This window comes from Anoplophora glabripennis, unplaced genomic scaffold (genome assembly GCF_000390285.2).
Source record: "Anoplophora glabripennis isolate ALB-LARVAE unplaced genomic scaffold, Agla_2.0 scaffold535, whole genome shotgun sequence".
NCBI lineage: Eukaryota > Metazoa > Arthropoda > Insecta > Coleoptera > Cerambycidae > Anoplophora > Anoplophora glabripennis.
In genome coordinates this window covers 1-25,983 of record NW_019416612.1, presented here as the reverse complement: position 1 = coordinate 25,983, position 25,983 = coordinate 1, and the positions used below count along the sequence as shown (strand labels likewise).

Sequence of the window (25,983 nt, the reverse complement as noted above, 5' to 3'; positions counted from 1 at the left end):
GTATTAAATATTAAATTAAGAGTCAACTGATTACTATTTACTAATCGCTAACTTTGCCAAAAATAATAAAATATGGACATATAGAAGGTTATATTTTTAAAATGTCAGTTTCAGTTATACAATTACCAACAAAATTACAAGAAAATGGCTAAATCATCGATGGCTAAATAATTAAATATCTTTAATTCTATATGTACCAACCTCAAAAAATTTTTGCGGGAATTATGAATACAACAAATAATTCTGCGCATCTCTAATTTTTTTGAAGCATAATGTTGGTCCCCTGATTATGCAACTGCCCATGGCATGCCGCTGGGAAACAAAATTGTTATTTTTGAAAAAGGGGCAGAATGAAGAATACATTTTAAATTTGGCCGTTTTCACTGGTGAATCAATTTTTATTCAAAAATCAAATTTGAAAAATTTGTATACCTACAAAATATATAAATTTTGCATGTTGCAAGAGGTAGTAGGGGGTATATACATCCTCAAAAATTCGAAATTTCTACACCACTCTTCAATTTTCCATGAATTTCAAATTCCTAAGATAGTTAAAATCGTATTTCTAGAAAAAATTATTAATGTAGAAGTTTTCTATTTTTTCCAAACTTCTTTTGTGAAAAAATAGTTCTAGAATTATTTTAAATTCAGTTAAAACGCTGAATAACTGTAATAGATATAGGTAAGTACTTAAGTACCCAATAAAAAGCAATAACTCGAGAATAGTCTGCATGTTTTTAAAATAAAATATATAAAAGTATTCTCTTTATTTGTTGTGCCAAACAATATAAAACATAATTTCTTTGCTTATGCCTACATATTAGAAAAACTTTCAAAATTATTGAGAAATTTCAAATTTAATTCTAATATTCTACACCCTGTATCTCTTAAATCGTGAATATTTGTTTTAGAGTAAGTCCAATCGTCATATTTTAGTCTGTAACTGTAATTCCAAATGTAAGATTTGCCATTTCATAGAGGATCCGCACTCATCTGTATTTTTTATACAGGGTGATAATACACACATACACTCCCTCGATCTGCTTTCGCGGCCAATTTTTTTATGTTCAAATATATTCTATAACCTTTGAGACGTACAGTACACGTTGTGGTACACGTTATAGTCAAAAGTTCACTACCTACATGTGAATTACACGCACACGTCTAAAAATATTTATATATTTATATTAGTAGTTTTATTTTATACTTTTTTATAGCTTAAAGATAGAAGTGGCCTTACCATAATCATCCAAGGTAGCCATTTCTTTAAATAATATATTAATAGTGCAATTTGCCCCCGTTATTGAACCTCTGTTAGGTATTTTAAATCTTTACTTAAATATTTTATGCTTATATCAGAGCAAAACCCTCTTTTTCAAGTTCTATGTCAAAGCCTAAAAATAACCACCCTTTTTTTAATTTGAACTCTGCCCCCATTGTTTACCTAACGTTGGCAACAGTGGGGTACAAGGTCGAGGAATAAAACGTATGAAACTGTTTATGAAAATTATTTCCATTCCATTCTCTTTTTAAGTTACTGAGTTAGCACAGAGTTTAAACATTTAGTATTTAAAAAATGGCTTCATACATTGCAAAAAGTATTGTAAAAGGGCCTGTCGTCGCTTCGGTAATAAATGGACAGCAATTAAGTAAGTATATTTCTCTAGAAATAAGGTTAATTTTATATCTGGATATTCGTACAAAGTTCAACGTCTAATTTATATATATTTTTCTCCTAGACAGTATTAGAGCATTTTCACTCGGCGTTCAAAACAATCAAAAAAAGACCCTTGCCCCAAAATCTGGAGAAAGTGTAGTTCTGCTAGATGGAGTCCGCACCCCATTTTTATTGTCTGGAACTGATTATAACAAACTTATGCCCCATGAATTAGCCAAACACGCACTTAGGTAAAATTATAAATGTTCTTTACATTATTTGTCCATAATAAAACATTTTCTTTTCTAGTGGTATACTTAAAAAGACTGGAATTTCGAAAGATCTTGTTGATTATGTCATTTACGGAACGGTCATTCAAGAGGTTAAAACCTCGAATATTGCCCGAGAAGCAGCCTTAGCAGCTGGTTACAATGAGAATACCCCTGCTCATACTGTTACAATGGCGTGCATCTCGTCAAATGTTGCCATAGCTTCAGGTAACTTAATACACATATAAACATAGTATGTAGGTACAGGGTGAACTTTAGTCTGAAAAACTGGGAATTATCACGGAATTTCTCAAATTCTCAGGGAATTTTTTTAAATTCCAATTATAATCTGAACCATATTTAATTAACACTGCACAACAAGGATCTTGGAAAAAAGCCTAAAGGGCAAAGTAGTACAGAATTTAATGATTATCAATATACCACTAAAAATAATTCTATTCCTGTTAGGCAGTTTGGATTTTATTTGAAAAAATATTGAAAATTTCTTAAAATTTGCTGCTTTTGAATATTAAGTAGGGTCATCGGATTTTGGGTAAAAATGCCACATTTTTCATATGTATTTTTTTGTAATGTGTAATTTTAGCATATTTAAATGTCTTAATAAAATCTCCGTAACATCCTTACATCTAAATCTTCCCTATTTGGTATTCAGCAAGAAAAAGTTATTAAAAAAGTTTTATCATCATCATAATTAAAAATGTTTCCTTTTTAGTGCAAATAATATGTATATTTTTTTTAATAGCCTTACTTTGTTAAATGTTTACGTGGGAAATATTCTAAAGAGAAATTAAATAGTGATGATTGCAAAATGGAAACATAATCGATCTTTCTTCGGAAACTTGAAAATTTTTTAAATGTACCCGGGAAATCTAGAAATATCGGGTTTTTTAGGGTTTATAAATGAAAATTTAGTGTACACCCTGTATATATCAAAGTTTCATAAATAAAGTTATAGCAGTGACTTGTTTTCAAGTATGTATACCAAATTTAGAATTCCAAAAAGTATTGTTCTTTACGTTAAATGTCTACTATTGACAAACTTTAGTTTGCAAATGTGTGATATGTTATCAAAGAAAAACGATTGACTTATAACTATTTTAAACTGCAAATTATTTAGTTATCTACATTTTCCGTAAATAAGTAGATAAAGGCAAATTGAAAATTTTAATTGGCAGTAATTACGACTTGTGAAACAAATTACCACTTTCAGCCGTTGGTTTGATTAACAGTGGAGTTTACGACCTGATAGTCTGTGGAGGGGTAGAATTCATGTCCGACATTCCGATAAGACACAGTAGAAAAATGAGGAGCCTAATGTTAAGGGCAAATAAAGCAAAAACCTTACAACAGCGATTGGCCTTACTTGCTTCCATCCGCCCGGACTACTTTATACCAGAACTGCCTGCAGTGGCCGAATTCTCTTCTGGGGAAACTATGGGCCACTCCGCAGACAGACTGGCAGCTGCCTTTGGGGCTACTAGGAAAGAACAGGATGAATTTGCTCTACGCTCTCACACTCTGGCACAACAGGCCTTTGAAAAAGGCTACTTGACAGATTTGATCCCGATTCAGATACCTGGAGAAACTAAAATAATCGACAGAGATAATGGCATTCGTGTTTCGAGTCCTGAGAAATTGGCTGCTTTGAAGCCTGCTTTTATTAAACCTCACGGCACCATTACCGCAGCAAATGCATCCTTTTTGGTAAGAATATGCTTAAGAAAACATAGTTAAGTAAAGCAATTCTTAAATTGGATCTTAAACTTGACGATTGATTGGACATATTGTTGTAATGTTGTCAATGTACGCTTGAGAATATATTCGCAAATGTTCATGCAGGAGAAATTGAATGTTCTACTCTGAACCACAAAAAGGATCATTTTTCTGAATTTTCCCAAATTTCACCGAGAAGTATACTGCATTTTAATAAGTTCTTTTTTATATATTGCTTTTATAAATATTTAAAAATATAGGAGCACTTAAGGAGGTTCGATACCGAAAAGAAAATGGTAAGAAAGTTTTCAAAACAATTGAAATCTATTAATAAATATGCATACTGCCTCGGGTAAAAATATCACATCGATTGCCAACGTAGTTTTTTTAAAAAGTGATATTAAAAATTATGCTCTTATACACAGGCTCTTATGGGGGTTGGGAAAAAACTTTAATCAAACGAGAATATTGCTCTTAAAAATGGTTAGGATCGGGAAAATGAAATTGTAACTAAATAATTAAATATTAATAAACATTTTAAAACAATAAAAATATGCACTTACAATGTAATTATTGAGATAATGGAATGAGTAGATAACATTTTGACAAATTTGAACAAACATCTGATCCAATGGAAGGAAATATGGCAACATGTACACTGTATTAGACGCTTCGACTGACGCGCTATACTATTTGAGTAACTCGATTATTAGACTATAAAATTATTCCAGTCGCAAACATATGTAGTAATAATTAATATTAAATAAATTTTTCGTGATCTAGAGCAATATACCTAGCAGCAATTTGAAACAAAAATTGAAAGGATCTCTTTGCAAAACGAACAGTATAGATGTTCTGTCATAATCTTCAATTTGACGTCTCACTACCATACACTGAGGCTCTTGATAGTTGTCATATGGATTCTAGGTTTACACATTTTACTTTTTTCTCTCATCAATCCACATTCTATTTGTTTCATATGCCTTTTATATTGTTTTTCAGTCATTACTTTTCCTTTGTATCTTAGATGTTCATTCATGTTTAAGGTTTCGCCCATAGTTTTACAAGCTCTTAATAAATAAATAGACACTTTTATTCAAATAAAAAGTCAATTGCCATGCATTAATGACGACAAATATATGCGAGCTAATATGTGTTGTATAAATTTCATTCGCATATATTATATTCAGTTCTCTCAAATTAGTTTATGTAAGGTTGGTACTACAACGAAACTCCCGTGTATAAACATAGGTTTACCTCCCGCACCGCCTGCCCCGCAAGAGATCTATCGAACCTCCTTAAGAGCATTTTCAAGAATAATGAAAGTTTTCATCATTTACAAAACATGAATATCTCGCATTTTTAATTTTATAACAATTATGTAAAACAAATTCCCAGGTCCTTTGTGTTTATGTTTATTTGTTCTCATTTATTTTCATTTGTGCTTGACGAAAATTTCCCAAAAATAAATTCTTGTACATTTTACAACACTACATACGGACATATAAAAAATTGTCTTGCGATATCTTTAGGATAGATAATATACAAAAAAAGTAGCAGTTTCTATATAATATTTCTCCAAGAGTGGGTAAAAAGGGTGATGGTAAATATTACATTTTTGCTATATGTTAAAAATTTAGCATATAACGTAAGTAGGAAATATGTATTTTATAATCTCTGTTCTTCTCCTACAAGTTTTGTTTCAACAATATTTTTCTATTTACCATGGCAACAAGAAGGGGAGAATAACGTAATGATTTTTTCTTTATAATAATGTGTAACATGAGTTTGCTTTATCTCTTACTCTTGCACTATTTTTGCAAAAATTTTAAAACGGAAATAGATATGGTATCACCGTTTTCATATTTATTTTCCTGATCTATCAAACAAAACAAAAAAAGTTAAGATTGCATTTAACTTAAACTTTATTTACAGAATTGGACCAAATATTACCATTATTTTAAAAAGCTCCCTGTTGTTGATCATACAAATTAACTGTTTAGTTGTTTATAATAAATATGAATCAGATTAAAGAGCCTTTTATATTGAGATAGAGACGACAGTTTATTAAATAAGGCAAATTTACATCATTAAAAAATTCAACATGTCCTCATTCTTGCTGTTGCCAGGATAATTAGCAAAAATTTTATAGAAGATATTAAAAAAAAACATTTGCAAGATATTGTGAAATGATTTTTTTTTGTAAAAAATGTGCTCCAAGGTGATCAAGTTAAAATCTTTTTAAATCAACTTTTTTGGCTATAGATAGATTGATTTTTTACCTCGAAATTGCAGCATGACTGCTCTCCGAGATATAGCCTTAACCGATTGTACTGTATATTGATTATCTTGAGCAAATTTTAAATTATGTATATCAACGTTGATATTATGAAATTTTTTACAAATGTAGGTTGGAATTTCTCAAAAATTATTTTAACTAAATTGAACTGGAATAATATACAGTGAATATTCATTACAAATACCCCTTATACCCTTATAATCTGTTTAAATTTAAATTGTAAGTATCTCGAAGGATTTTAAGATATGACATCTTTTATACCTCATCAATTTTTGGAAAAAAGTTTGTAGAAAAAAGTTTCCTTATTTTGTGATTAAATCATAGGGAGATATTTAGGATCATCCTTCATTAAAAATTTTTATAGACTGACGGTGCATCAGCTTGCATAGTTACAACAGAATCAAAAGCAAAGCAGCTGGGCATTAAACCAAAAGCCTACCTGAGGAACTTTACGTTTGTTTCACAAGATCCCATTGACCAGCTACTTTTGGGTCCTGCTTACGGTACCCCTACAATTTTGGAAAAGGCAGGCCTAACCATGAAGGACATCGATGTTTGGGAGTTCCATGAAGCTTTTGCTGTAAGTAGATGCTGTTATCATATTTATTGTTTGAGTATTACACTCGTCAATCTTTACTTTTGCGAGAGACGTCGCTCTCTCCTTCAGAAGAAACTCTGGAAATGAATATTATAACATTTTTAACACTTCTAGGGCCAAATTCTGGCTAATTTCAAAGCGATGGATAGCGATTTCTTCGCACAGAAGTATATGAAAAGAAACGGCAAAGTTGGAGCTCCCGATTTGAATAAATTCAATAAGTGGGGTGGTTCCCTCTCCATTGGACATCCATTTGCTGCAACGGGTGTGAGGCTTGCAATGCATACCGCCAACAGGCTCGTAAGAGAAGACGGACAGTTTGGACTTATTGCTGCTTGTGCAGCTGGAGGACAGGTGAGTGACAATTTACATTCTTTGTAATGTTTTCTATAATTTATAAAAAAGTAAATTATTTTCATTTAAATTTTAATTTTATGTTCAATCAACCTTGGTTATAACATACCTGACCACAGCAAACCTTCGATTAAAATGAACGGATTTGATAGACTTGTCTAAAATGAATACTCGTTTACAGTGAATTCGTGTATTATGGACCTTTGCGTGTAATAACAAATTTTTCCGACGCAATAGTAGAATAAAAATGCACAGGTTGTGTCAGTTTGGTTCCTGCATCACAATTCTTGCCATCCACAAGTTCTGTTTAAATTCAAAGTCAAACTGGTTGATGTGTGAGAGCGTGACAAACATTGATTTTTTTTAATAGAATACCATAACAATTTGATAAAATTATCGTTTTATTTCCAACGTCATGAAATTACATTTTATGGGGCTTTTTAGTTTTTTCTTATAAATTTTTATTTTGGATGTGGCAGATCTTCTGTAGTGGATTTACACTTTTAACAGACGATATTTGAATTCCGCGTTAAATTCTACATATAGAAGTAAAATTATCTTTGAATTTGGTTGTGACGTTCCCAAATTATTTTAAAATTTATTTAAATTTTATGAAAAACAGTCTGTTAAAATGAACAGTAATTATCAAAACACTAAAAATTAGAACTAAAATGTTTAACAATGTGAAAGAGACATCAAAATGCTCATAATTTTATGATTTCAAATGACATTTTCTCATATTTTTCATTAATCTTATTTTAAATACGTTATTTTGTACACTGTTTTCTTATTTTTACGTTTGTGAAGGTAGTTCTAGTGGGTTTTTAAATTATATGTGGCTTATATAATGCTATTCAAATTAAATTCAGTTTTATAGCCTAGGCTAGTCTTCTAATCTGATCTGATTTAATTATTCAGAATCTCGAAGAAATGTAACAATTTATTTTATTTATATTTAATGTTAATGGCATCATATAGATCGTATACAGTGTGCCCAAGATAAGGATGGACTAGCACTAGGATCTAGGAAACGGTAAAAGATGGTGGCTCAAATTAGAAAAAAGTTGTTTTTTATACCTAATAATATGCCGTTTAGAAAGTTTTAAAATTCCGGTTTATTTTTTTCTGGCTTTATTGGAAAATGAATTTTAAAATAAATTTTGCATATTTGCATTGACACTTTTTACGCACCATCAGGTTAATTTTTTTTAAATACATCGCTGCTTCCTGAGTACGGCTCTGAACGCTTGCAAAATATCTACTGGAGGAAATCATAGCAACATAAAAGTCAATACAGCACAAAATATCTAAGATTTTTTTTTAAATATATTTTGAAAGCGTTCAAAGCTCTCTGGAAAAATTTTTAGGGATCGACCGATACCGGTATATGTATATATCAGCTTTATCGGCCTCTTTGGCCGATTATCGGTATCGGCCGATATAGACCGATATATATTTTTAATACAAAAATGTTTTTGAAAATCAAATAATAACACTGGAAAAATACATAGTTTATTTGTACCAAAGTGCCATATAGATCATTTTTTGGCTAAAATAAATGATAAATCAAATGTAATGCAACAGTAATTAGTATTTGGTTTTAGCAGAAAAAAATCAAAGAATAAGTACATATATGTAATTTAATTAGTTACAAGAAATGATTAATAAATTAAAACTATACTTAAGAGGCATGAGAAAAAAAACAAAATATAATTAAAAAATGTGAAAAGTCATCAAAACTATAATATAATTTAGGCAAGTTGTGATGTAAAAAAGAAACAGATTTTTTGCATGAAATATAGTCTGGACTTTCAGTTTTCTTGTTGTTTTCACATATTTTTTGTAAAAATTTGCATAATGGGCTTAATGTGGGCATTTTATTATAATTTTATTTTACTGGTTTTTATTACATTGGTTTACATCGAATTGCAGAGATAAAATACTTGATGCTAAACTAAAACTCCACTGACACGAGGAAATGTTATGTGACGACGGATTCCGCAGGTTTTCAATGCAAACCACCTAACTCGCAACGGAAATAGCCGATAGACCAATATATCGGTATATCGGCCTTTGATATATCGGTATCGGCCAAAAATCGTATATCAGTCGATCCCTAAAAATTTTAAATGATAGCTAAAATAAGCTAAAAACTTTTTAAAGCGATTACAATAGTAATATCATCTAATTCATAATTAAAAATGACTAGAGTTTGACATAAAAATACAGCGACTTATTTAAAAAAATTAACCTGAAGACAAAACGTCGGATTGCGAAAATGTTGACACCATTGGATAGAGCGTAAAAAGTGCCAATAAATATACAACTTATTTTAAAATTCGTTTTCAAATAAAATCAGAAAAAAATAAAACGATTTTGCAAAATTTCGGATATCCCCTGAAGTACCGGAATTTTAAAATTTTCTAAATGGCATATTATTAGGTATAAAAAATAACTTTTTTCTAATAATTGATCCTAATGCTGTCCCATCCTTATCTTGAACACACTGTATAATTATGAAAATAGATGCATATAAAATATATACCAATAAAAAAAAGAAGAAATTTTCTGGTAATAATACTCTTTAATATTTTGATATAAAATGTAAATTTAGAAACATTTAAAATCCTTTACTTGAGAATCCCGTTAATTTTATTTAACAATAGCAATGTATTTATCTCAATCATTATCTATTTTAATACGCTTTTGCGCACGGAAAAATATTCTTACAAGTGTGATCGCTCCCTCCAACCAAGAACACTGAAAGGAACTGAAAAAAAATCAAAGTGCTGATAACGAGTGAATTTTCTAGTTTACATATGCTATGGCTATAACCAAGGTTGACTGTATTTTAATAAATAAGTAGAATAAAATAATATCAAATATTTTTTACATTTTTTTTTATTTTTCCGTAAAATAAAAGGAAATAATAAACACAATGATAAAAACTTTTATTACAGGCTGTAGCCATGATTTTGGAAAGACATCCTGATGCAACACCAAACTAATAAGTACACCTTTTAATCCTTAAAAGCAAATATAATAATTAGAAATGTATGCTACCCCTAAAGAACAATTTTACAAGCAAAAGTATTTGATATTTAAGGTTTTATTCAAATTATAAAAGAATAAAAATACGGTGTCTACCTGTGGCCTTACCCCTAAAACTTTTATATTTGCCTGCTTTATTGTTACTTTGTTGATTTTTTATTTATAATGTACCCACTTTTTATTTAAGAAATAAATATTACACGATATTTGTAAAAATTACTTTATTTGTATAACCTTATAACTTAGAAATATATGTATTCTTTTATCAAAATCTTAACTAGTGGTATTTGCCCACCCTGTTGAACATCCCACGTCCCTCACGTGCAGCCTTACGGCCTCATCTAATATCTGCTTAATGTCGCGACAGCCCTGCAAAGCTTTCTCTAACACTTTTTGCAAGTGGTCCAAATGAAATCTCTGCGACATTTCCATCAAGACAATCTTCCCAGATATCGGTAAAGCAGCTACTGTTAAAGTTGGACCACCCATTACTTCTTCTTGATGGGAGATGTCTAACATGGGAATGTCGTTGTTGGCCAAACTTGCCGTACAAGCACAAACGTATTCTTTAATAGGAATTCCAGCATCTATGAGAGCTAACGTTGCAGCATTAACACAGGCAGGATAAATACCTAAAAACAAATTTTTATTTAATATTTCTCAATTCATATTGAATATTATTATAGTTTACCTCCATCAGCATGTAAAACTTCCACATAGACATCTATTTGAGACCAAGGGTACAATTCAATCTTTATAACTGCTAAAAGGGCTTGTTGTAGGTGCATAGATAATTCTGTAGATTTTCTGTCACCTCTAGGCCTACGTTTCCTTTCGTTTGTTGAAAACACGGCCATACTGAACTGACAGTTTACTATAGCAGCATCGTGTTGAGCTTTTGATCTATTACGGACCTAATATACATAGAACATAAGAAAGAACCCAAGTTAATTTTACAGATGGTATGATTATATATTTTTCCACAATGTTCTATTCTATTTAATGTAAAGTTAATGAGAAAATGGAAAATACCTGATGTGGTCCATAAACGGCTGCTAAAACCTTAGTTAACCCTTGCTCCAAATATGCACTTCCATCCGGTTCAGTAAAAACACCTAACTTACAACGAATTCGCCGCAACTCATTAGCCCTTCTACCATCTAAACGTAAGCCAATTTTCGAAATAAGCTCTTTATTCCTACTCATTTTATCCTATGAAAATAAATTAGAAAAATTAAGGTTAGAGTTGTATTCGTTATATGACATTGACATTAGAACATTTTTCTCGAATACAAAATAACCAATAAGTGTTTCAACCAATTAACATGATCACTGGTTGCCTGTTACAGACATTCAGTGAATAATGTAAACCTGTACAATATATTTTATACATTCTCTAAACACCAATGTAGTACAATGACTACAGAAAATAAAAAACAAGTACTAAACGGACTAACCATATATAATCATGTTAACAATTATATAACCAGTTTTCAACTTGACAATGCAAAAAATTGTTCCAATGACGTCATCTGTCATCCATCATTCATAAACAGAGCAGAGCAGACGAGACATCGACACAATTTGCAAAGAAATTGTGCTGTAGTAAATTCGCTCTATCACTTTCAATTTAATAAATAAAAAATGGTAAGTACTTATTTTAATTTATTGCTGCAGTAATAATCATTAATCCTTATATAGTCCAACGAAGTAGAAGAAACCATGAAACGCATTCAATCCCACAAAGGTGTTGTTGGGACAATAGTAGTCAACTCTGAGGGTAATGTGTATACATAAAATGAATATTGAATTGACATGGTTGTTGTAGGAATCCCCATTAAATCAACTTTGGACAATACAACTACAGTTCAATATGCAGGATTAATAAGTTCATTAGCAGATAAAGCGAGAAGTGTCGTACGTGATTTGGATCCTTCTAACGATCTTACCTTTCTAAGAATTCGGTCAAAGAAACACGAGATTATGGTAGCTCCAGATAAAGAATTTATTCTTATAGTAGTTCAGAATCCAACAGATTAAATTTATAATAAGCAATTTAGTCCACCATTTGCTATTAATATTTATTTTTAATGTATTAACCTGCACGTTTTATTTTTTTACATATGTAAGTAGATTGTTAATTTAATATCATTTTGTCATTAAATGAATGCAGAATGAGATGCTGGAAGTGAAAATTATGGAAATAAGATATGTATTACGACTAAAGAATATACCTAAAACCTACATTTTTTAGACAAAATGTATTTTTTTCGGGAAATCTGTCAATAAAAACCATTTCATTTTTGCAATGTTGTATTTTTATTGACTGATCCCAGAAAAAGATAATTTTATAAAAAAGAAAATAATAGTTAAGAAATTATGATATACCAAAAGCTTAGCCATGAACTTTGGTACGAGTTTCAAATTTTTGTTGGTGTACAATAGGTTAACCTATTTCACATTATTAGAAGAAAAATTTGTTTCATAGAATATTAGAAGAATGCAAATAGTTAATGTACAGCTGGCTTTAATTTTTAAATTTTGTAATTAATATTTTTATGAACAAAATTAAAATAATTAAAAATAACATTCTCATGGATTTGGTATGTTTATGTTTTTAAGAGCATGCTAAATTTGCTTTTTTTAAAAATGGTAGGACAGTATCATAAAAAATGTCACATTTTAATAAAATAATGAACCTCGTATTGTAGAGGATGGTCGATAATCTCTTCAGGGGATCTATTCTTGAATCGTTCAAAGAGTAATTTGTGGGAATTGAACAGGTTTATCGTTTTGCTTGCAGTTTAAACTATGTAATATGTATTGCTTTAAAAAAAGCAATCGCATTTAGAATTTACAATCTTTGCAAACAATCTAAATTTTAAATTGAAATCGGTAGAACTTATTTATGAGTGAGTTTTAGTGACATTTGCTTTATTAAAATGGAATAATGTATATTAGATAAAGCATTCCGAGATATTTTTCTACTATACAGGGTGTTAATTAAATAAATGGACAAATTGTAAGGAGCAATTTCAGTAAATCTAAGCGAAGAAGATTGAATAGTTTTCGAGAAAAATCAACTTTTCTAAAATATATCTGAAGATTTTTTTATCCAGAATAATGAAACTTATGCTAATGATTCATATAAATCAAGGTAAATATCCGAAAGTTCTTATCACCGAAAACCCGCCACCAAATATAATTTGATCGCTACCTGTAACTTTTTGTACTGTTTCCAAGCTAAAAGCTATCTTTCATTTTAAATACATGATCAGTCATAGCATAAAATGTTGCATTTTTATTAGAGGGAACAAGGTCTATTATATATTTTGTGTCTACCACAGAGGACCCTCCTCTGTGTCTATAATACAAAAATAGAATAGCCAAACTTCACTAGATTATAGGTACAATTCCATAGTTTTTGTTAGTAGGTTAGTAGGTTTTTATTAATTTTAAATTTAAATAAAGACTGAAGAAATTAAAAATTAACATTATCTGGCCATTCGACAAATGTTTCGACTTTCCGACTCGACTGTCGGTAGTTGGTCGGTATCTAGCAAACCATATAGGCAACCAGCAATGCATTTTTATAGATTTTATTACACAGATTGTTTAAATATGAATTAATGCATAAATAACAGACTTTCCTCCATTCTATCACAAATTTTCTATAAAATGGAGTTAGTTTGAAACTCAAATTACTTTTTGTTGTAAAGAAATTTGTAATTTGACGCTTTTGAACAAGCAGCATCGTAAATTACAAATTTCTTTACACCAAAAAGTAATGTAAGTTTCAAACTGTCTATTTTATAGAAAATCTGCGTTAAAATTGGGGAAAGTTTGTTATTTGTGCATTAATTCATATTTAGGTAAACTGATCGTTTTGAAGGGTACTAAAACGAGCAAGATTTGACAAAGATGAGCGAGAGTGTATACGAAATAAAAAGAGCGAGATCTCGCGCATTCTGTATAATTCAATTCCGGAATGAATCCAACAAAACGCACCTGATAATTGTATCGGAGTGGTCGGAACAAGAAAATGTCTTATGAATATTCACTCTGATGATTTGATCCCATTACGAAAATGCAACTTCAATGGAATGCTCAGAGCTCAGTAAATACGCGAAATATCAATCAGTATCATTTATCTAGGATATCAATCAAATATCAAATAATAATCGAACTGTCATACTAGGTTTGTTCTTCGTTACGCTCTAGTTTACTTCAGATCACTTTGCATATAGTTTCGATAAACGAGAAAATGCGATCGATGTGTTCAGAGTAACTTTTATTTCATTTGGGTGTAAACCGTAAATTAGATACACAGATTATAAAGGACAGCATTTATAACGTAATGTCCATCAACAACATCATCAACGTTTACATCTATCATGTTTTCCATTTTTTTCAGAAACAAATACAAGACAGAAACACTATAAACAGCACAGATTATAAAGACAATTTAATAAACAGTTTCAAAGCACAGTTAAATCATACAATAACTTCAGTAAAGAATATTAACATATACGAACTATACATAGGTTAATTCTTTGATTTCAGGTTTCAGTAAATTTTATAGGTTAATGTGCTCCACAAAAGACCGGTAAAAGTCAAGGTCAATTCAAACTCCAAGCGGCTCTAACTCACACTTAGCTGTTTTCTTTTATTCGTGATTTCAGAATCATAATTTCATAAAGCGTTACAATCCGAAATCTACCGACCTGATTGGTTTTCGTCGGATCGTTACGCGTTATGATTCCGAAATCATGAATAAAAGAAAAGGGCTCTTATTCCAAGGTGGAGCAGATAAAGCGTGATTTTTCTTGATCTAGAGCAGTTTGATCTTGCCCACGAAACAGAACCGGATTAGATTAGAACAAAACTTTTGCCCAAGAAACAGCAAATCTTACTCCGATCAGAAAAATCACGACGAAGAACAAACTGACTGTCAATTCCAATTGTCAAAACCTGTCAAAAATTCCAAAAAGTTTACTTGGGATAGGAAAAGAGCATTGGTTGAAGTGGACTGAATTTGCAGGTATGTAATTTATTTTTCAATTTTAAGTTACCCAATAATTTATAGATGTACAATACTGCTTAACAAAAATTATCAGAATAAATTTTTACCCAATTATGTAATGTTTTAAGGTTATGTTATTATTTTTAAGAAATGGGGGGACATGGCCACGGTCATCACGAACCTTACACGATCCCAGACTATAAAATATTCAAAGTAGCTGACGTTCCTGAATTAGTAGCAGTAGAAAAAGCTCTGGCTGCTCAAGGTTTGAAAGACCCCTGGCTGCGCAATGAAGTCTGGCGATATAACGTTAAAGAATGGGGAACTGAGAAGGCCCGTGGAAGACTAATTTTCTTTAGAGGTTTCAAATATGGCTTTGCAGCTTTCCTCGTAACTATTGCTGGCACTGCCTTGTATGACAAAATATATCCTAGTGATCATGGACACGGCAGCCACGATCACAGCAGTGACCATTAATATTATGAATTATTAGTGTAGTTGTACAATGTTATTGAATATAATAGGTTTTAAAATATTTGTTATTTTTTTTTATATAGAACCTAACATTTTTTATTTATTTTCAGTATTAAAATAAATAATCTCGTGGATTTGGAATGCTTGTAAAAGCATGGTAAATTTGCTTTAAAAAAATGGCAGGGCAGTATCATAAAAAATGTCACATTTTCTTAAAATAATTAACCTCATATTGAAGAGGACAGTCAATAATCTGTTCTTGAATCGTTTGAAGAGCAATGTGTGGGGATAGTTATCTTTTTGCTTGCAGTTTAAACAGTGAAAGAGACAATACTATGTAATTCGTTGTGATATGTATTGCTTTAAAAAAAAGCAATCACATTTAGAATTTACATTCTTTTATTTGCAATCTAAATTTTAAATTGCAAATCTGTAGAACTTATTTATGAGTGAGTTTAGTGACATTTGCTTTATTAAAACGGAAAAATGTATATTAGACAAAACGTTTCAACATATTTATCTCCAATACAGGGTGTTAATCAAATAAATTGACAAATTGTAAGGAGTGATTCTTTCAATAATCTTAAACGAAGAAGGGTGAATAGTTTTAGAGAAAAATCAAATTTTCTTAAATATATCTGAAGATTTTTAATCCAGAATGATGAAACTTAAGCTTATGAATCATATTAATAAAGGCAAAAATCCGAAAGTCCCTCTCACAGAAGACCCTACAAATTCAACACCACCTAATATTTCCAAAATTCAATCACTACCCGTAACTTTTTGTGCTGTTTCCAAGATAAAAGCTATCTTTCATTTTATTTGCAAAATGAACCATTTTTGATTTATTATTATTTCAATTTTCAACGACATTAATCAGTTGAACTAGGTACTCATTTGTCTAGTAAAGTTCATAGGATCTTTTGCTAAAATTAGTTTTAAATACATAATGAGTCATAGCATAAAATGTTGCAATTTTATTAGAGGGAGCAAGGGATATCGTCCAAAAAAAAAAATTAAGTCAATTACTTGGACTTTTCACGATTACAATTTATTTGAAATTGTAAAAAATCAATAATTTTTTTTTGCGAAACGAGCAGGTCTAAAGTCACGTTACGTTTAATTAAATAAAATGAGATTCTAGGATTCTTGATGAAAATAATCCCAGTATCTCCACTCCTGATACACATATTTATATTTGAATTCATTGGATTTCTACCTATAATTAGATAAATCATTAGCCTAAGTTTCGTCATTCTACATATATCAATCATCTTCAGAGATATTTTAGAAAAAGTGAACTTTTTTCTGAATTTCAACACCCTGTATCTCAAAAACTATCATTTTGCAAATCTATGTTAATATAGCAATTTTTGTTTAAAATAACTTAATTAACTGCCTGTATATTTAAAAGTGTAAAAAAGGAACGAAATTTTGGAATTGACTAGCTAGATTTAATGAAAACCCAGATTTTGAAATTCCCAATTTCTAAGCAATTGTGTAGACCGATAACAAACAAAATAATTGAGCAGCTCATACGAATGTGAGATATAAATCTTTCAACAATTAAATGGATGGAATTTCTCATATTGAACCTGCGATAGTGGCTTCATCGTTCAATGACTTTTTATAATCGCCCCTCAGAGAGTAGTTGACCTTATACCTAATAGGGTAGGCAACTTGAATATTAATATTTATACAAAAAATTGTTATTTACATCCATTTACTCTGGCTGAAATTCTGACTTTGCTGAAAATTAAAAAACAAAAAATCGTCAAGTTCTGATGACATACCAACTTTTCTAATAAAGAGTTATTGATTGTATTATACCTAGATCCAATTACATATCTCATTAACTTATCATTCGTGTGTGGCGCATTTCTAGAGTCCCTGGAAACTGGGAGGGTTGTACCAATTTATAAAAGTGGCGATACAAATAATATGAATAATTTCAAATCTGTAACAAGTCCTGCCGCATTTTCAAAAATATTTTATATTTTTTGGACAAATTTAATATTTTAACCAAGGATCAACACGGGTTTCGTAGTGGTATGTCTACAGGCACAGCTATCCATGCTTTTTTAGAAAAGGTTTATAATTTTATAGAGCTTGGTGAACGCCTGGCCGGTATCTTCTGCGATTTAAGTAAGACATTCGATTGTGTCGACCATCAGAGGCCGATATATAACCTGATTTCTTGTGATATCAGAGGTTTACTTCTTAATCGGTTGTAAACTTTCGTGTCGAATAAAATCCAATATATCTCAATAGAAAATATTTATTTGTTCGGTGCCGTATCCTGCAAAGATGGGTGTACCGCAAGGCTCAATTCTAGGGCCGGTGCTGTTTTTAATATATGTTAATGATTTGCATGCTATCTCACCAAGCACAAATTTTACCATGTATGCGGATGACACATCTTTAATTAGATCGAACCCAAACGATAAGGATTTGGAGACAATTTCTAATGTCTTATTAAAAGATCTAACAAAATGGTTCTCTGAGAATAATTTGTATTTTAATACTAATAAAACAATATTATAAGATTTCATAGCTCGCAGAAATATTGTGATATGATGGGTTTTACCATAGGAAATGATGACTTAAGTGCTGATGTTAAGGTAATAAAATTTTTAGGTCTGAACATAGACAAAAATTTGAATTGGAAAATTCACTGTGTTATTAACTAATAAAATTTCCTCTCTTACTTATTTGTTTCGCAATCTAAGGCCGATATATAAGTATGGAACAACTTCTTTGCTTATATCATGCACAAGTTGCATCTCGCGTCTCTGTTTTTGGGGAAATTCTACATTTTTTATACAAATTTTTATAGCACAGAAGAGATTATTAAGATATATGGTAAGAGTTCCCGGTCATTATTCGTGTAATATTTTTAAAAATTTTAAAATTCTAACTTTACCATGTTTGTTCATATTTTAGACCTGTTTATATGTTTTCAAAAATAAAAGTAATTTCTTTTAAATGATGCACTCCTCAAGTATAACACAAGACAAAATATTAATTTACAGGTTCCATTCGCTAGAATAAGAATAACGTCCAATTCTCCTGTTTAGGTCCAAGTTACCTAACCAATTAAAATTACTGAAAAGTGAATATTTCTTTAAGAAAGCTTTTTTAGCGGTTTTTAATGGAAAAATGTTTTTATTCCATATTGGAAATTTTACCTACGTTGCCTTAGTTTGTAAGTTTTATTTGACTATTCCTGTACATATTATGACTCTGAGGAAAATAAATTATTAGTATTATTATTATTATTAAATATGTTTTGCTGAAAAAAAAAACTCATATTTTACAAAATGAAGTAATTTAAATATTTTACAATATTTAAATATTTATTTTTACGTTACAAAATTCGACAACATATTTAAAAAATGTACGGTAAAACCTGCTTACTTTGCCCAGAAGGGACAACTTTGCCCAAGGCAGAGATAACGGAAAAATTCAAGTTGTGAAAAGTGGCAACACCGACGGTCACGTCAACTCGTAGTTCTTTAAACTTTAAGCATTGCTGCTTGGTTTCTATTTTATTTATTTCAACGAAACTTTGTCAAGATCTTTGTTATAATTATTTGTTGAGAATATCCGTTAACTAAATATACATTACAAACGTTTTTTTTTATGTGGTAACAAGTAACCGGGCAATGTTGATAGGTAGTTCTTGTTTAAAAATGTTTTTATAAAATTTTATTTTTCTCAGCAAAAAAAGAGTTTTTATGCTAAAATATAAATGTGAACCTTTATTTTAGGTTAGAATATATCGTACTGAATTCTTTTTAAGCTAGTTTGTTTTTTTAATCTTTATTTTTCTCAACAAAATAACTTTATACTGATGAAAATTATTTTCTAAGTAACGAGGTCCTTTTTTAGATATGGGTAGAATTAGAAGAACACTAGGTTCGAGGAGGTATCGAAATTATACCCAAAAAACTCTACAAAGGGCTTTAACAGCAATTCACAATGGATTAAGCTTTAGAGAAGCTGAGCAACTATGTAAGATTCCTAGCAAACTTTCCTGAATAAATAAAATAAAAGACATCTGAAGCCCGTGGGTCATCCCCTTGCCACAAACGACATTGAAGGACGTCAATTGGTAGACGACAGACGTTATAATAGCATGCGCAGAATTTGGATCTCCGTTAGCTCCACTTGAAGTGAGAATGTTAGTGAAATATTATTTATATTCCAAAGGGGCAAAAGACAATTATTTTCGAGATGGAAATCTTCCAGGAATGGGTTGGATAGAAAATTTGGTAAATATAGTTAACTATGATGAAACAAATCTTAGCGACAACCCAGAAACTCAAAACTTCTTTTTAGACGTGGAACTAAATATCCTGAACGATATATGAATTCCACTAAAAGTGCAATTTCTATCATGTTTGCAGGGACCGCAGCTGGAGATTGTTTACCTTTGTAAAACATTTTATAAAAGAACTAAATTAGGATGGTTCAATTCCGCGACTTTCATGACTGGTTTAAAAAAGTCATAATTCCTTGGGCTAAGAAAGATGCAGAATCTATTCTTAATCGGTGACAACTTGTCGTCACACATAAACATAGAAATATTGCAAGAATGTCAACAACATAACATAAGGTTTGTTCTCTTACCACCGAACTCAACTCAGTCAACACAGCCTCTAGATGTCAGCCTTTTTACGCCATTAAAGCAGACATGGAGATCGATTTTAACGGATGTAAAAACAAAACAACGCAATATAAATTGTGTAGAAAAAAGCATATTTCCTCAGTTGTTGACATAACTAATGAATAAAATAAATCCAAATTTTAAGAATATACAAAATGGTGCAACAGGAATATATTCATTGAATTCCCACGAAGTCTTGAAGAAAATGCCTGGAAAACGATTTAAAACGAGAGTCAACACTGAAATTAGCCATGCTGTATTGACTTTCCTTAAAGACAGAAAGGATTCTAAAAGAGAAGCCATTAAGAAAGGGAAAAAGAAAAAAGTTAATATACATGCAGGAGAATCTTTGCAGTATGAAGATTTCATAAAGGGGAAGGTAGTTGACTTAGCTGAAGAGAACGAGAACGAGGAAGGCAATGAAAATTATGAAGATAGGTATTGTTTCAGAAATCAGTGATACAAACAGTGATGCATCAAAAGAAAATCATCTTGAAGACAACCATTTTAATCCAGATAACTTAGAACCAGGAAAATTTGTTGTGGTTCAGTTTCCGACGGAAAAAACTGTAAGACATTTTATTGGACTCATTTTGGAAAAATCAGATTTAGACAATATTTTCAGTTAAATTTTTTTTAATATGAGGCGGGCTTTTTATTTCCTGAAAAGGATGATATTTCTGAAGTCTTTTTTGTTGACGTAGTCAAAAGTTTATCAGATCCACTAAAAGGTCTCATTTTTAAGGATAACTTAAAATCCTACAGTTTATAAGCTGTATTATGCTCAGTGGGAAACGACTGTGATGTTATCGCAACTGATTACAATTTTTAAGTTTGTTTAGAATGTATTATTTATTTTTTTTATATTCTTTTGCCTTAGAATTGGCATTTTTTTAATATTTTTCAATAAAAATACGTTACAATTTTTTGGTTTTTAAAATCCCTACCTCTTCCACACATCTTAAAATATTTTTTAAAAACTTATTTGATGAGCATAGTTGTTTAAAGATCCTTCAAATTGTCTCCAAAGTGAAATTTATACAGCCGGGAAAGTTGAAGAAATCCCAAACTTTGCCCCAATTTATTTTTTTTGACACATGTGCCCACCTATTACAAAACTGATAGTTAAAATAAATATCCAACGGTTAGTGTGACTGCAAGGTAATTTTAATTTACATTTATACATGTGCATATAAAATATTTGTCCAAAAAAACAAATTTTCATGGGCAAAGTAGGCATGTTTTACGGTATATTAAGAAAGTTTCAAAGGAAAATGATCAAATATAAATATAAATCTATGCTGTTTACCATTAAATGATTGATTGTAGATAATATCAGACACTGCAAGCCTACACTGTGCTACAGCAGCTTGAATACACAGAAATTTTATAAAAGACTACTCTGTCCTATTTAAACATTTAACGACTTAAAACCTTAAGATGTTCTAGGTTTAAGTTCGTCATAGCAAGGCCTCAAGAATATGTAATTCTTTTTCTGCGTGTTATAAAACTCATGTCCTTTGCTCCAATCATAACTAACTGCATAAGCAAATATCTGTCCGTTATTATTGAACGCACACCGCACTATGGGTTGTTCCATCGACTCGGAGGGTTTCAATTTAGTGCGGGCATCCTTATCCCAGAAACTAAATGTGCCGTCAGCTCCCACTGTTGCTAAAGTACCGTGCACAGGATGGAAAGCAATATCGTTTACGGCGTAAATATCTTGGTACCCATTAGGTGTTCCATTGGAGCGGTGGCATTTGAAAGTGAAGTTGTCTTTGGGATTTGTGGGAATCACATACTGAATAGCCACTCGTCCCTCCACGGAACCCAGAGCATATCCCGTTGGAATTTTCTTTTTATCTCTAAAAAATTTTTATTTTCCGTTACAAATACAAATGTAGAGAATACACAGTAAAACTTTTATTTGTGGACACTTATGAATTGCGGATCCCTCTAAATAACAAGATTTTACAATAGGGTTTTCATAATATCTCCTTAATAACAGACCATCTATAAAACGGATTTATTACGAATGCACGAAAATATATGTGAAATTGTTTGTTAATAGCCGACAGATGGGATGACACTGAATTAGTGTACATAGTTTTATTACAAAAACAATTTTTAATTGGTTGTGTAAGGTACGAGACAAGAATATTTCCATATCTCTACGCAAATAAAAGGTATTGGAGGCAACTCAAGTTTGCAGCTAAATTCAAAATTTCTAGTGGATGGTTGAAAAAATTTTGTATGAGGCATAAAATTTCCTTTAAAACAGCATGGGATGAATCTGTTTACATAAACTTTCCGTGTGGGTGTCCGTTATTAGTAGGTTATACTGTATTTTAAATTTAAAATTCATTGATTTCTACCTGAAAATTGCTACACAGCGATGTTGATACTTCAATGGACTATCCAACTTTTTAAACTCTTGAGGCTTATTCTCCAACTGATACACGACGATGTGTCGGCCAGCAGTTCCAACGACAGCCATGGGATAGTCTACATCAGCACAATAGCAACGTTCTGGCAAATTGATGCTCATCATTGGATTTGGACTACGAGTATCCCAAAATTTCAATGTTTTATCCCAAGAACCAGTCATTAAACAGGAGTAATTAGGTGCTTTGATCCAATGGCATGTTTTAATAGGTGCATCATGAACTGCAACTTGGACTACCTGATTACTAGCTAAATCCCACATTTTAGCTTGCTTGTCGCAACCTGCCATAAATACCTAAAATTTATATAATTTAAATTTTTATATGAATTATGTTTTTATATTAATGGGCACCTTGGTTCCATCATCGCTCCAAGCAACATCTAAAACGGGTCCCCCACATGACTGCATAGATTTTGGAACACTAGTACCATTTTGTTCAATTTCCCAGCAACGTACGTTATTATCCCAACTACCAGCGATAAGAAAATTTTGAGGAAGAGCCGCTGGAGAAAATGCTAAAGAACTGATAGAATCCTCAGGTGGTTGGACCACCTCGAAGTCTTTCATAGGATTAGCAGTACTGGGAGTTGAACTTGCACCAAATCCTATTGAACTTTGGTTAAACATGTCGAGATTAGTACACAACGTACCGTACACTTATTTCTGTTTATCGAAATGACCTGAAAATATGACTTATTTCAATTTTCAAATGCAACGTTATTGATTTACATAGAACACCAAAAATATTTACCAATACGACAATCTATTTTGTGACGACATTCGAATTCGAAACGCAAAGCACGGAATAAAACAGCGCAGATTCCATATTAGCAGCACAGATAAATTAAGCAGATTCGAATTAGTTAAAAAACCTTATCCAAACTAATCATACTATTATGATCTTCGTCATAAAATTATTTGTTGATTTCCTTTTACATAAAAATGATTTAAATATTTGAAACAACAACGTCAGGAGAGCATGCAGTAATTTTAACCGATCGAGTTTACGATATGAGGAAGTTATAATTTATAAGGCACTATAAAAACTATTTGGAACAGCTAAAACAATTCAAATATTGTACCGTAATTACGCCAGTAATATCATAAACCCTTTTATATACCTACACTACTGGAAAAAATGAATTTCTTTAGTCTTTTGGTCTCAATATTATTTTTATAAAGTCTTTGAATACGGCCCAACAGAAAAAGGGGTAAGGAAACGAATACAGCTAGCTGATTAGTTGAATTAAATATAGCGCGCTGCAGTCGAAATTATGTGAACGATGCTTAAGCCCTTACTAGCACCATCTCTCTCGCACACGTCTGAGCGATTGCCATTTATGTAGGCAAAATGACAGTTGGGCAGTCCAGTAGTTTATAAGGTCTATGGTTTTATTACATTGATGCCAACAAATATAATTGAATTTCACTATTAAAATTATTTGGCGCGTAAATTTCCCTCCCATTCCGCTTTTCCGGCCATTTGTATAAAGGTTGTGTTGAACGTTAAGCCGTTAAGCATTAAAGTATTGTTATATTGTTAGTTTAAAATAAGAGTATCCAAAATGTTTGAGGCTAGATTGATAACCAGTGCTACCTTCAAAAAGGTATTAGATGCTATCAAGGACTTGTTAAATGAGGCTTCTTTTGATTGTTCGGAATCTGGAATTCAGTTACAAGCTATGGACAACTCTCACGTGTCTTTAGTGTCCCTAAATTTGAGGTCTGATGGATTCGACAAGTATAGGTGTGATAGAAATTTAACTATGGGAATGAACCTTGGAAGGTAGGTACAAACTCGTCTTGCTTTTCTTATAACCCCCATTTTTTTTTTTTTTAAGAGAAACAATCTTGTAACACTTAGATCTTATAAAGAAATTGTTTTCAGTATGTCAAAAATCTTCAAGTGTTCCAGTAATGATGACACGGTAACAATAAAAGCACAAGATGATGCAGATACCGTAACATTCATGTTCGAATCCAAAAAACAGGACAAAATATCGGACTATGAAATGAAACTTATGAATCTTGACCAAGAACATCTTGGAATACCTGAAACTGATTTCTCTTGTGTAATAAAGATGCCTTCTGGTGAATTTGCAAGAATTTGCCGTGATCTATCACAATTTGGTGAATCCATTGTAATTTCCTGCACAAAGGAAGGAGTCAAATTCTCCACCTCTGGTGATATTGGAAGTGCAAATGTCAAAATTGCTCAAACTAGCAATTTCGATAAGGAAGAAGAGGCAGTTACTATTGAAATGCAAGAACCTGTAACACTAACTTTTGCGTGCCAATATCTTAACTCGTTTACGAAAGCAACTCCTTTGACAAACCAAGTCCAGTTATCAATGTCGGACAATGTCCCGTTGGTTGTTGAATACCAAATTCCAGATCTAGGACACCTACGATTTTATTTAGCACCAAAAATTGAAGAAGATGAAAATTAATTGTATGAAACATCTATTTATTGTACGGTCATCTTCAGGCTATAGCATTTTTAATATTTTTATAAAATAGGTTTAAGTTTTAAATTAGTTGTGTAAGAATTAACTAATTTTTTAAGTAAATGTGCTAAAAAACTCATTTGTAAAATAAAAGTGATATATTTTTCATATTTGCGTTTTAATCGTGTATCAATATGAAAAAAATTCATGAACAGTATAGTACTCATTTCAGCTTTTGAAAATATGATAAATCTGTTTTGAATACAAATGAAACTATTCTGTGATAATAGGATATTTTGGCAATATGAAGATGACTATGTACAGAAAATGGAGAAAAAAAAATATATTAACATAATTTAATTATATAATCACACGAAACTACATCAGAATTACTTTAACCAAGTTAATAATTTTTGTTCCATTCCTCCCGTTCTTCTCGTTCTTTAATAACTTCATTAACAATGGGAGTGAGGTATAATTTATCGTCTTCCAGTTTTGTCCATTGCTCTTTAGGGAGTATATCTTTCTGAATTGATAGCTGTGTTGCTCTCAAAATGCGGTAATTTCTTTCGTCTACTATATTTTCAGGTAATCTTCTTAGTGCTTCTTTTACGTCCTCGTCTTCGTGTAAAAGGTCATCTCTCCACAGGCCATATTTATTAAATCCTGACAAATTGTACACAAATCTTTGTAGAGCGCTGGACATAAAACGCTTTTGGGCGAAACTTACTGCCATTTTATTGAATTATTTTATTATATTTTATATGGACAAAAATTTGATGTTAGATAATCAACCAACAGCAAAATGAAGTTAGTTATTTAATATTTAGGCTAAATAAGCCTCGATCCACATGCATACATAATCACGGATCCGTTGCAAGCACGTAACCGCGCCATTATTCTATGGCTAGAAATTGGCCTCAATGATTTGGGATCGAGGGGGATTATCCCTCTTTATC

General features: G+C 31.2%; 7 protein-coding genes across 8 annotated transcripts; 4 read left to right on the top strand and 3 right to left on the bottom strand.

Moving 5' to 3' along the window:
* Positions 1-1,468: 1,468 nt before the first annotated feature.
* Positions 1,469-10,233, top strand: LOC108913669 (trifunctional enzyme subunit beta, mitochondrial). Its single transcript, XM_018719255.1, has 7 exons — positions 1,469-1,649; positions 1,740-1,908; positions 1,967-2,154; positions 3,158-3,651; positions 6,324-6,539; positions 6,672-6,911; positions 9,872-10,233. Exons 1-7 carry the CDS (start codon positions 1,577-1,579, stop codon positions 9,917-9,919), a joined length of 1,428 nt encoding a protein of 475 aa, XP_018574771.1. The 5' UTR covers positions 1,469-1,576; the 3' UTR covers positions 9,920-10,233.
* LOC108913670 (exosome complex component RRP41) lies at positions 10,210-11,238 on the bottom strand. The gene is made up of 3 exons (XM_018719256.1): positions 10,995-11,238; positions 10,654-10,876; positions 10,210-10,594 (listed from the first exon to the last, which is right to left on the bottom strand). Exons 1-3 carry the CDS (start codon positions 11,166-11,168, stop codon positions 10,236-10,238), a joined length of 756 nt encoding a protein of 251 aa, XP_018574772.1. The 5' UTR covers positions 11,169-11,238; the 3' UTR covers positions 10,210-10,235.
* A 273-nt stretch (positions 11,239-11,511) lies between these two features.
* LOC108913673 (dynein light chain roadblock-type 2) lies at positions 11,512-12,487 on the top strand. Its single transcript, XM_018719258.1, has 3 exons — positions 11,512-11,609; positions 11,664-11,742; positions 11,791-12,487. Exons 1-3 carry the CDS (start codon positions 11,607-11,609, stop codon positions 12,000-12,002), a joined length of 294 nt encoding a protein of 97 aa, XP_018574774.1. The 5' UTR covers positions 11,512-11,606; the 3' UTR covers positions 12,003-12,487.
* A 2,401-nt stretch (positions 12,488-14,888) lies between these two features.
* Positions 14,889-15,520, top strand: LOC108913672 (NADH dehydrogenase [ubiquinone] 1 beta subcomplex subunit 3). Its single transcript, XM_018719257.1, has 2 exons — positions 14,889-15,003; positions 15,134-15,520. The coding sequence occupies exon 2, from the start codon at positions 15,136-15,138 to the stop codon at positions 15,460-15,462; it is 327 nt and encodes a 108-aa protein (XP_018574773.1). The 5' UTR covers positions 14,889-15,003; positions 15,134-15,135; the 3' UTR covers positions 15,463-15,520.
* Positions 15,521-21,037: 5,517 nt separating this feature from the next.
* On the bottom strand, positions 21,038-23,363 carry LOC108913675 (mRNA export factor). 2 transcript variants are annotated; one of them, XM_018719262.2, is made up of 4 exons: positions 23,329-23,363; positions 22,929-23,257; positions 22,507-22,871; positions 21,038-21,996 (listed from the first exon to the last, which is right to left on the bottom strand). In XM_018719262.2, exons 2-4 carry the CDS (start codon positions 23,202-23,204, stop codon positions 21,564-21,566), a joined length of 1,074 nt encoding a protein of 357 aa, XP_018574778.1. In that variant the 5' UTR covers positions 23,205-23,257; positions 23,329-23,363; the 3' UTR covers positions 21,038-21,563. The 2 variants fall into 2 exon arrangements, with proteins under 2 accessions (XP_018574778.1, XP_018574779.1); XM_018719263.2 differs by lacking the exon at positions 23,329-23,363 and having other exon boundaries at positions 22,929-23,318.
* Positions 23,364-24,040: 677 nt separating this feature from the next.
* LOC108913667 (proliferating cell nuclear antigen) lies at positions 24,041-25,147 on the top strand. The gene is made up of 2 exons (XM_018719253.1): positions 24,041-24,363; positions 24,466-25,147. The coding sequence occupies exons 1-2, from the start codon at positions 24,143-24,145 to the stop codon at positions 25,025-25,027; spliced, it is 783 nt and encodes a 260-aa protein (XP_018574769.1). The 5' UTR covers positions 24,041-24,142; the 3' UTR covers positions 25,028-25,147.
* Positions 25,148-25,366: 219 nt separating this feature from the next.
* LOC108913668 (cytochrome b-c1 complex subunit 7-like) lies at positions 25,367-25,840 on the bottom strand. The gene has a single exon (XM_018719254.2). The coding sequence runs from the start codon at positions 25,758-25,760 to the stop codon at positions 25,428-25,430; it is 333 nt and encodes a 110-aa protein (XP_018574770.1). The 5' UTR covers positions 25,761-25,840; the 3' UTR covers positions 25,367-25,427.
* Between the last annotated feature and the right edge of the window lie 143 nt (positions 25,841-25,983).

What these genes read in the sequence shown, in the direction of transcription:
- LOC108913669 (XM_018719255.1), top strand. Translation starts at nt 1,577, where the DNA reads ATGGCTTCATACATTGCAAAAAGTATTGTAAAAGGGCCTGTCGTCGCT. An exon ending in TTAGCCAAACACGCACTTAG is followed by an intron (nt 1,909 to 1,966) that starts GTAAAATTATAA and finishes TTTCTTTTCTAG; the next exon opens with TGGTATACTTAAAAAGACTG. An exon ending in AGTTCCATGAAGCTTTTGCT is followed by an intron (nt 6,540 to 6,671) that starts GTAAGTAGATGC and finishes TAACACTTCTAG; the next exon opens with GGCCAAATTCTGGCTAATTT.
- LOC108913670 (XM_018719256.1), bottom strand. Translation starts at nt 11,168, where the DNA reads ATGAGTAGGAATAAAGAGCTTATTTCGAAAATTGGCTTACGTTTAGAT. An exon ending in CCGTTTATGGACCACATCAG is followed by an intron (nt 10,877 to 10,994) that starts GTATTTTCCATT and finishes TATGTATATTAG; the next exon opens with GTCCGTAATAGATCAAAAGC. An exon ending in AGTTTTACATGCTGATGGAG is followed by an intron (nt 10,595 to 10,653) that starts GTAAACTATAAT and finishes ATTTGTTTTTAG; the next exon opens with GTATTTATCCTGCCTGTGTT.
- LOC108913673 (XM_018719258.1), top strand. An exon ending in AATAGTAGTCAACTCTGAGG is followed by an intron (nt 11,743 to 11,790) that starts GTAATGTGTATA and finishes TGGTTGTTGTAG; the next exon opens with GAATCCCCATTAAATCAACT.
- LOC108913672 (XM_018719257.1), top strand. Translation starts at nt 15,136, where the DNA reads ATGGGGGGACATGGCCACGGTCATCACGAACCTTACACGATCCCAGAC.
- LOC108913675 (XM_018719262.2), bottom strand. Translation starts at nt 23,204, where the DNA reads ATGTTTAACCAAAGTTCAATAGGATTTGGTGCAAGTTCAACTCCCAGT. An exon ending in GGAGCGATGATGGAACCAAG is followed by an intron (nt 22,872 to 22,928) that starts GTGCCCATTAAT and finishes TATAAATTTTAG; the next exon opens with GTATTTATGGCAGGTTGCGA. An exon ending in CGCTGTGTAGCAATTTTCAG is followed by an intron (nt 21,997 to 22,506) that starts GTAGAAATCAAT and finishes AAAATTTTTTAG; the next exon opens with AGATAAAAAGAAAATTCCAA.
- LOC108913667 (XM_018719253.1), top strand. Translation starts at nt 24,143, where the DNA reads ATGTTTGAGGCTAGATTGATAACCAGTGCTACCTTCAAAAAGGTATTA. An exon ending in ATGGGAATGAACCTTGGAAG is followed by an intron (nt 24,364 to 24,465) that starts GTAGGTACAAAC and finishes AATTGTTTTCAG; the next exon opens with TATGTCAAAAATCTTCAAGT.
- LOC108913668 (XM_018719254.2), bottom strand. Translation starts at nt 25,760, where the DNA reads ATGGCAGTAAGTTTCGCCCAAAAGCGTTTTATGTCCAGCGCTCTACAA.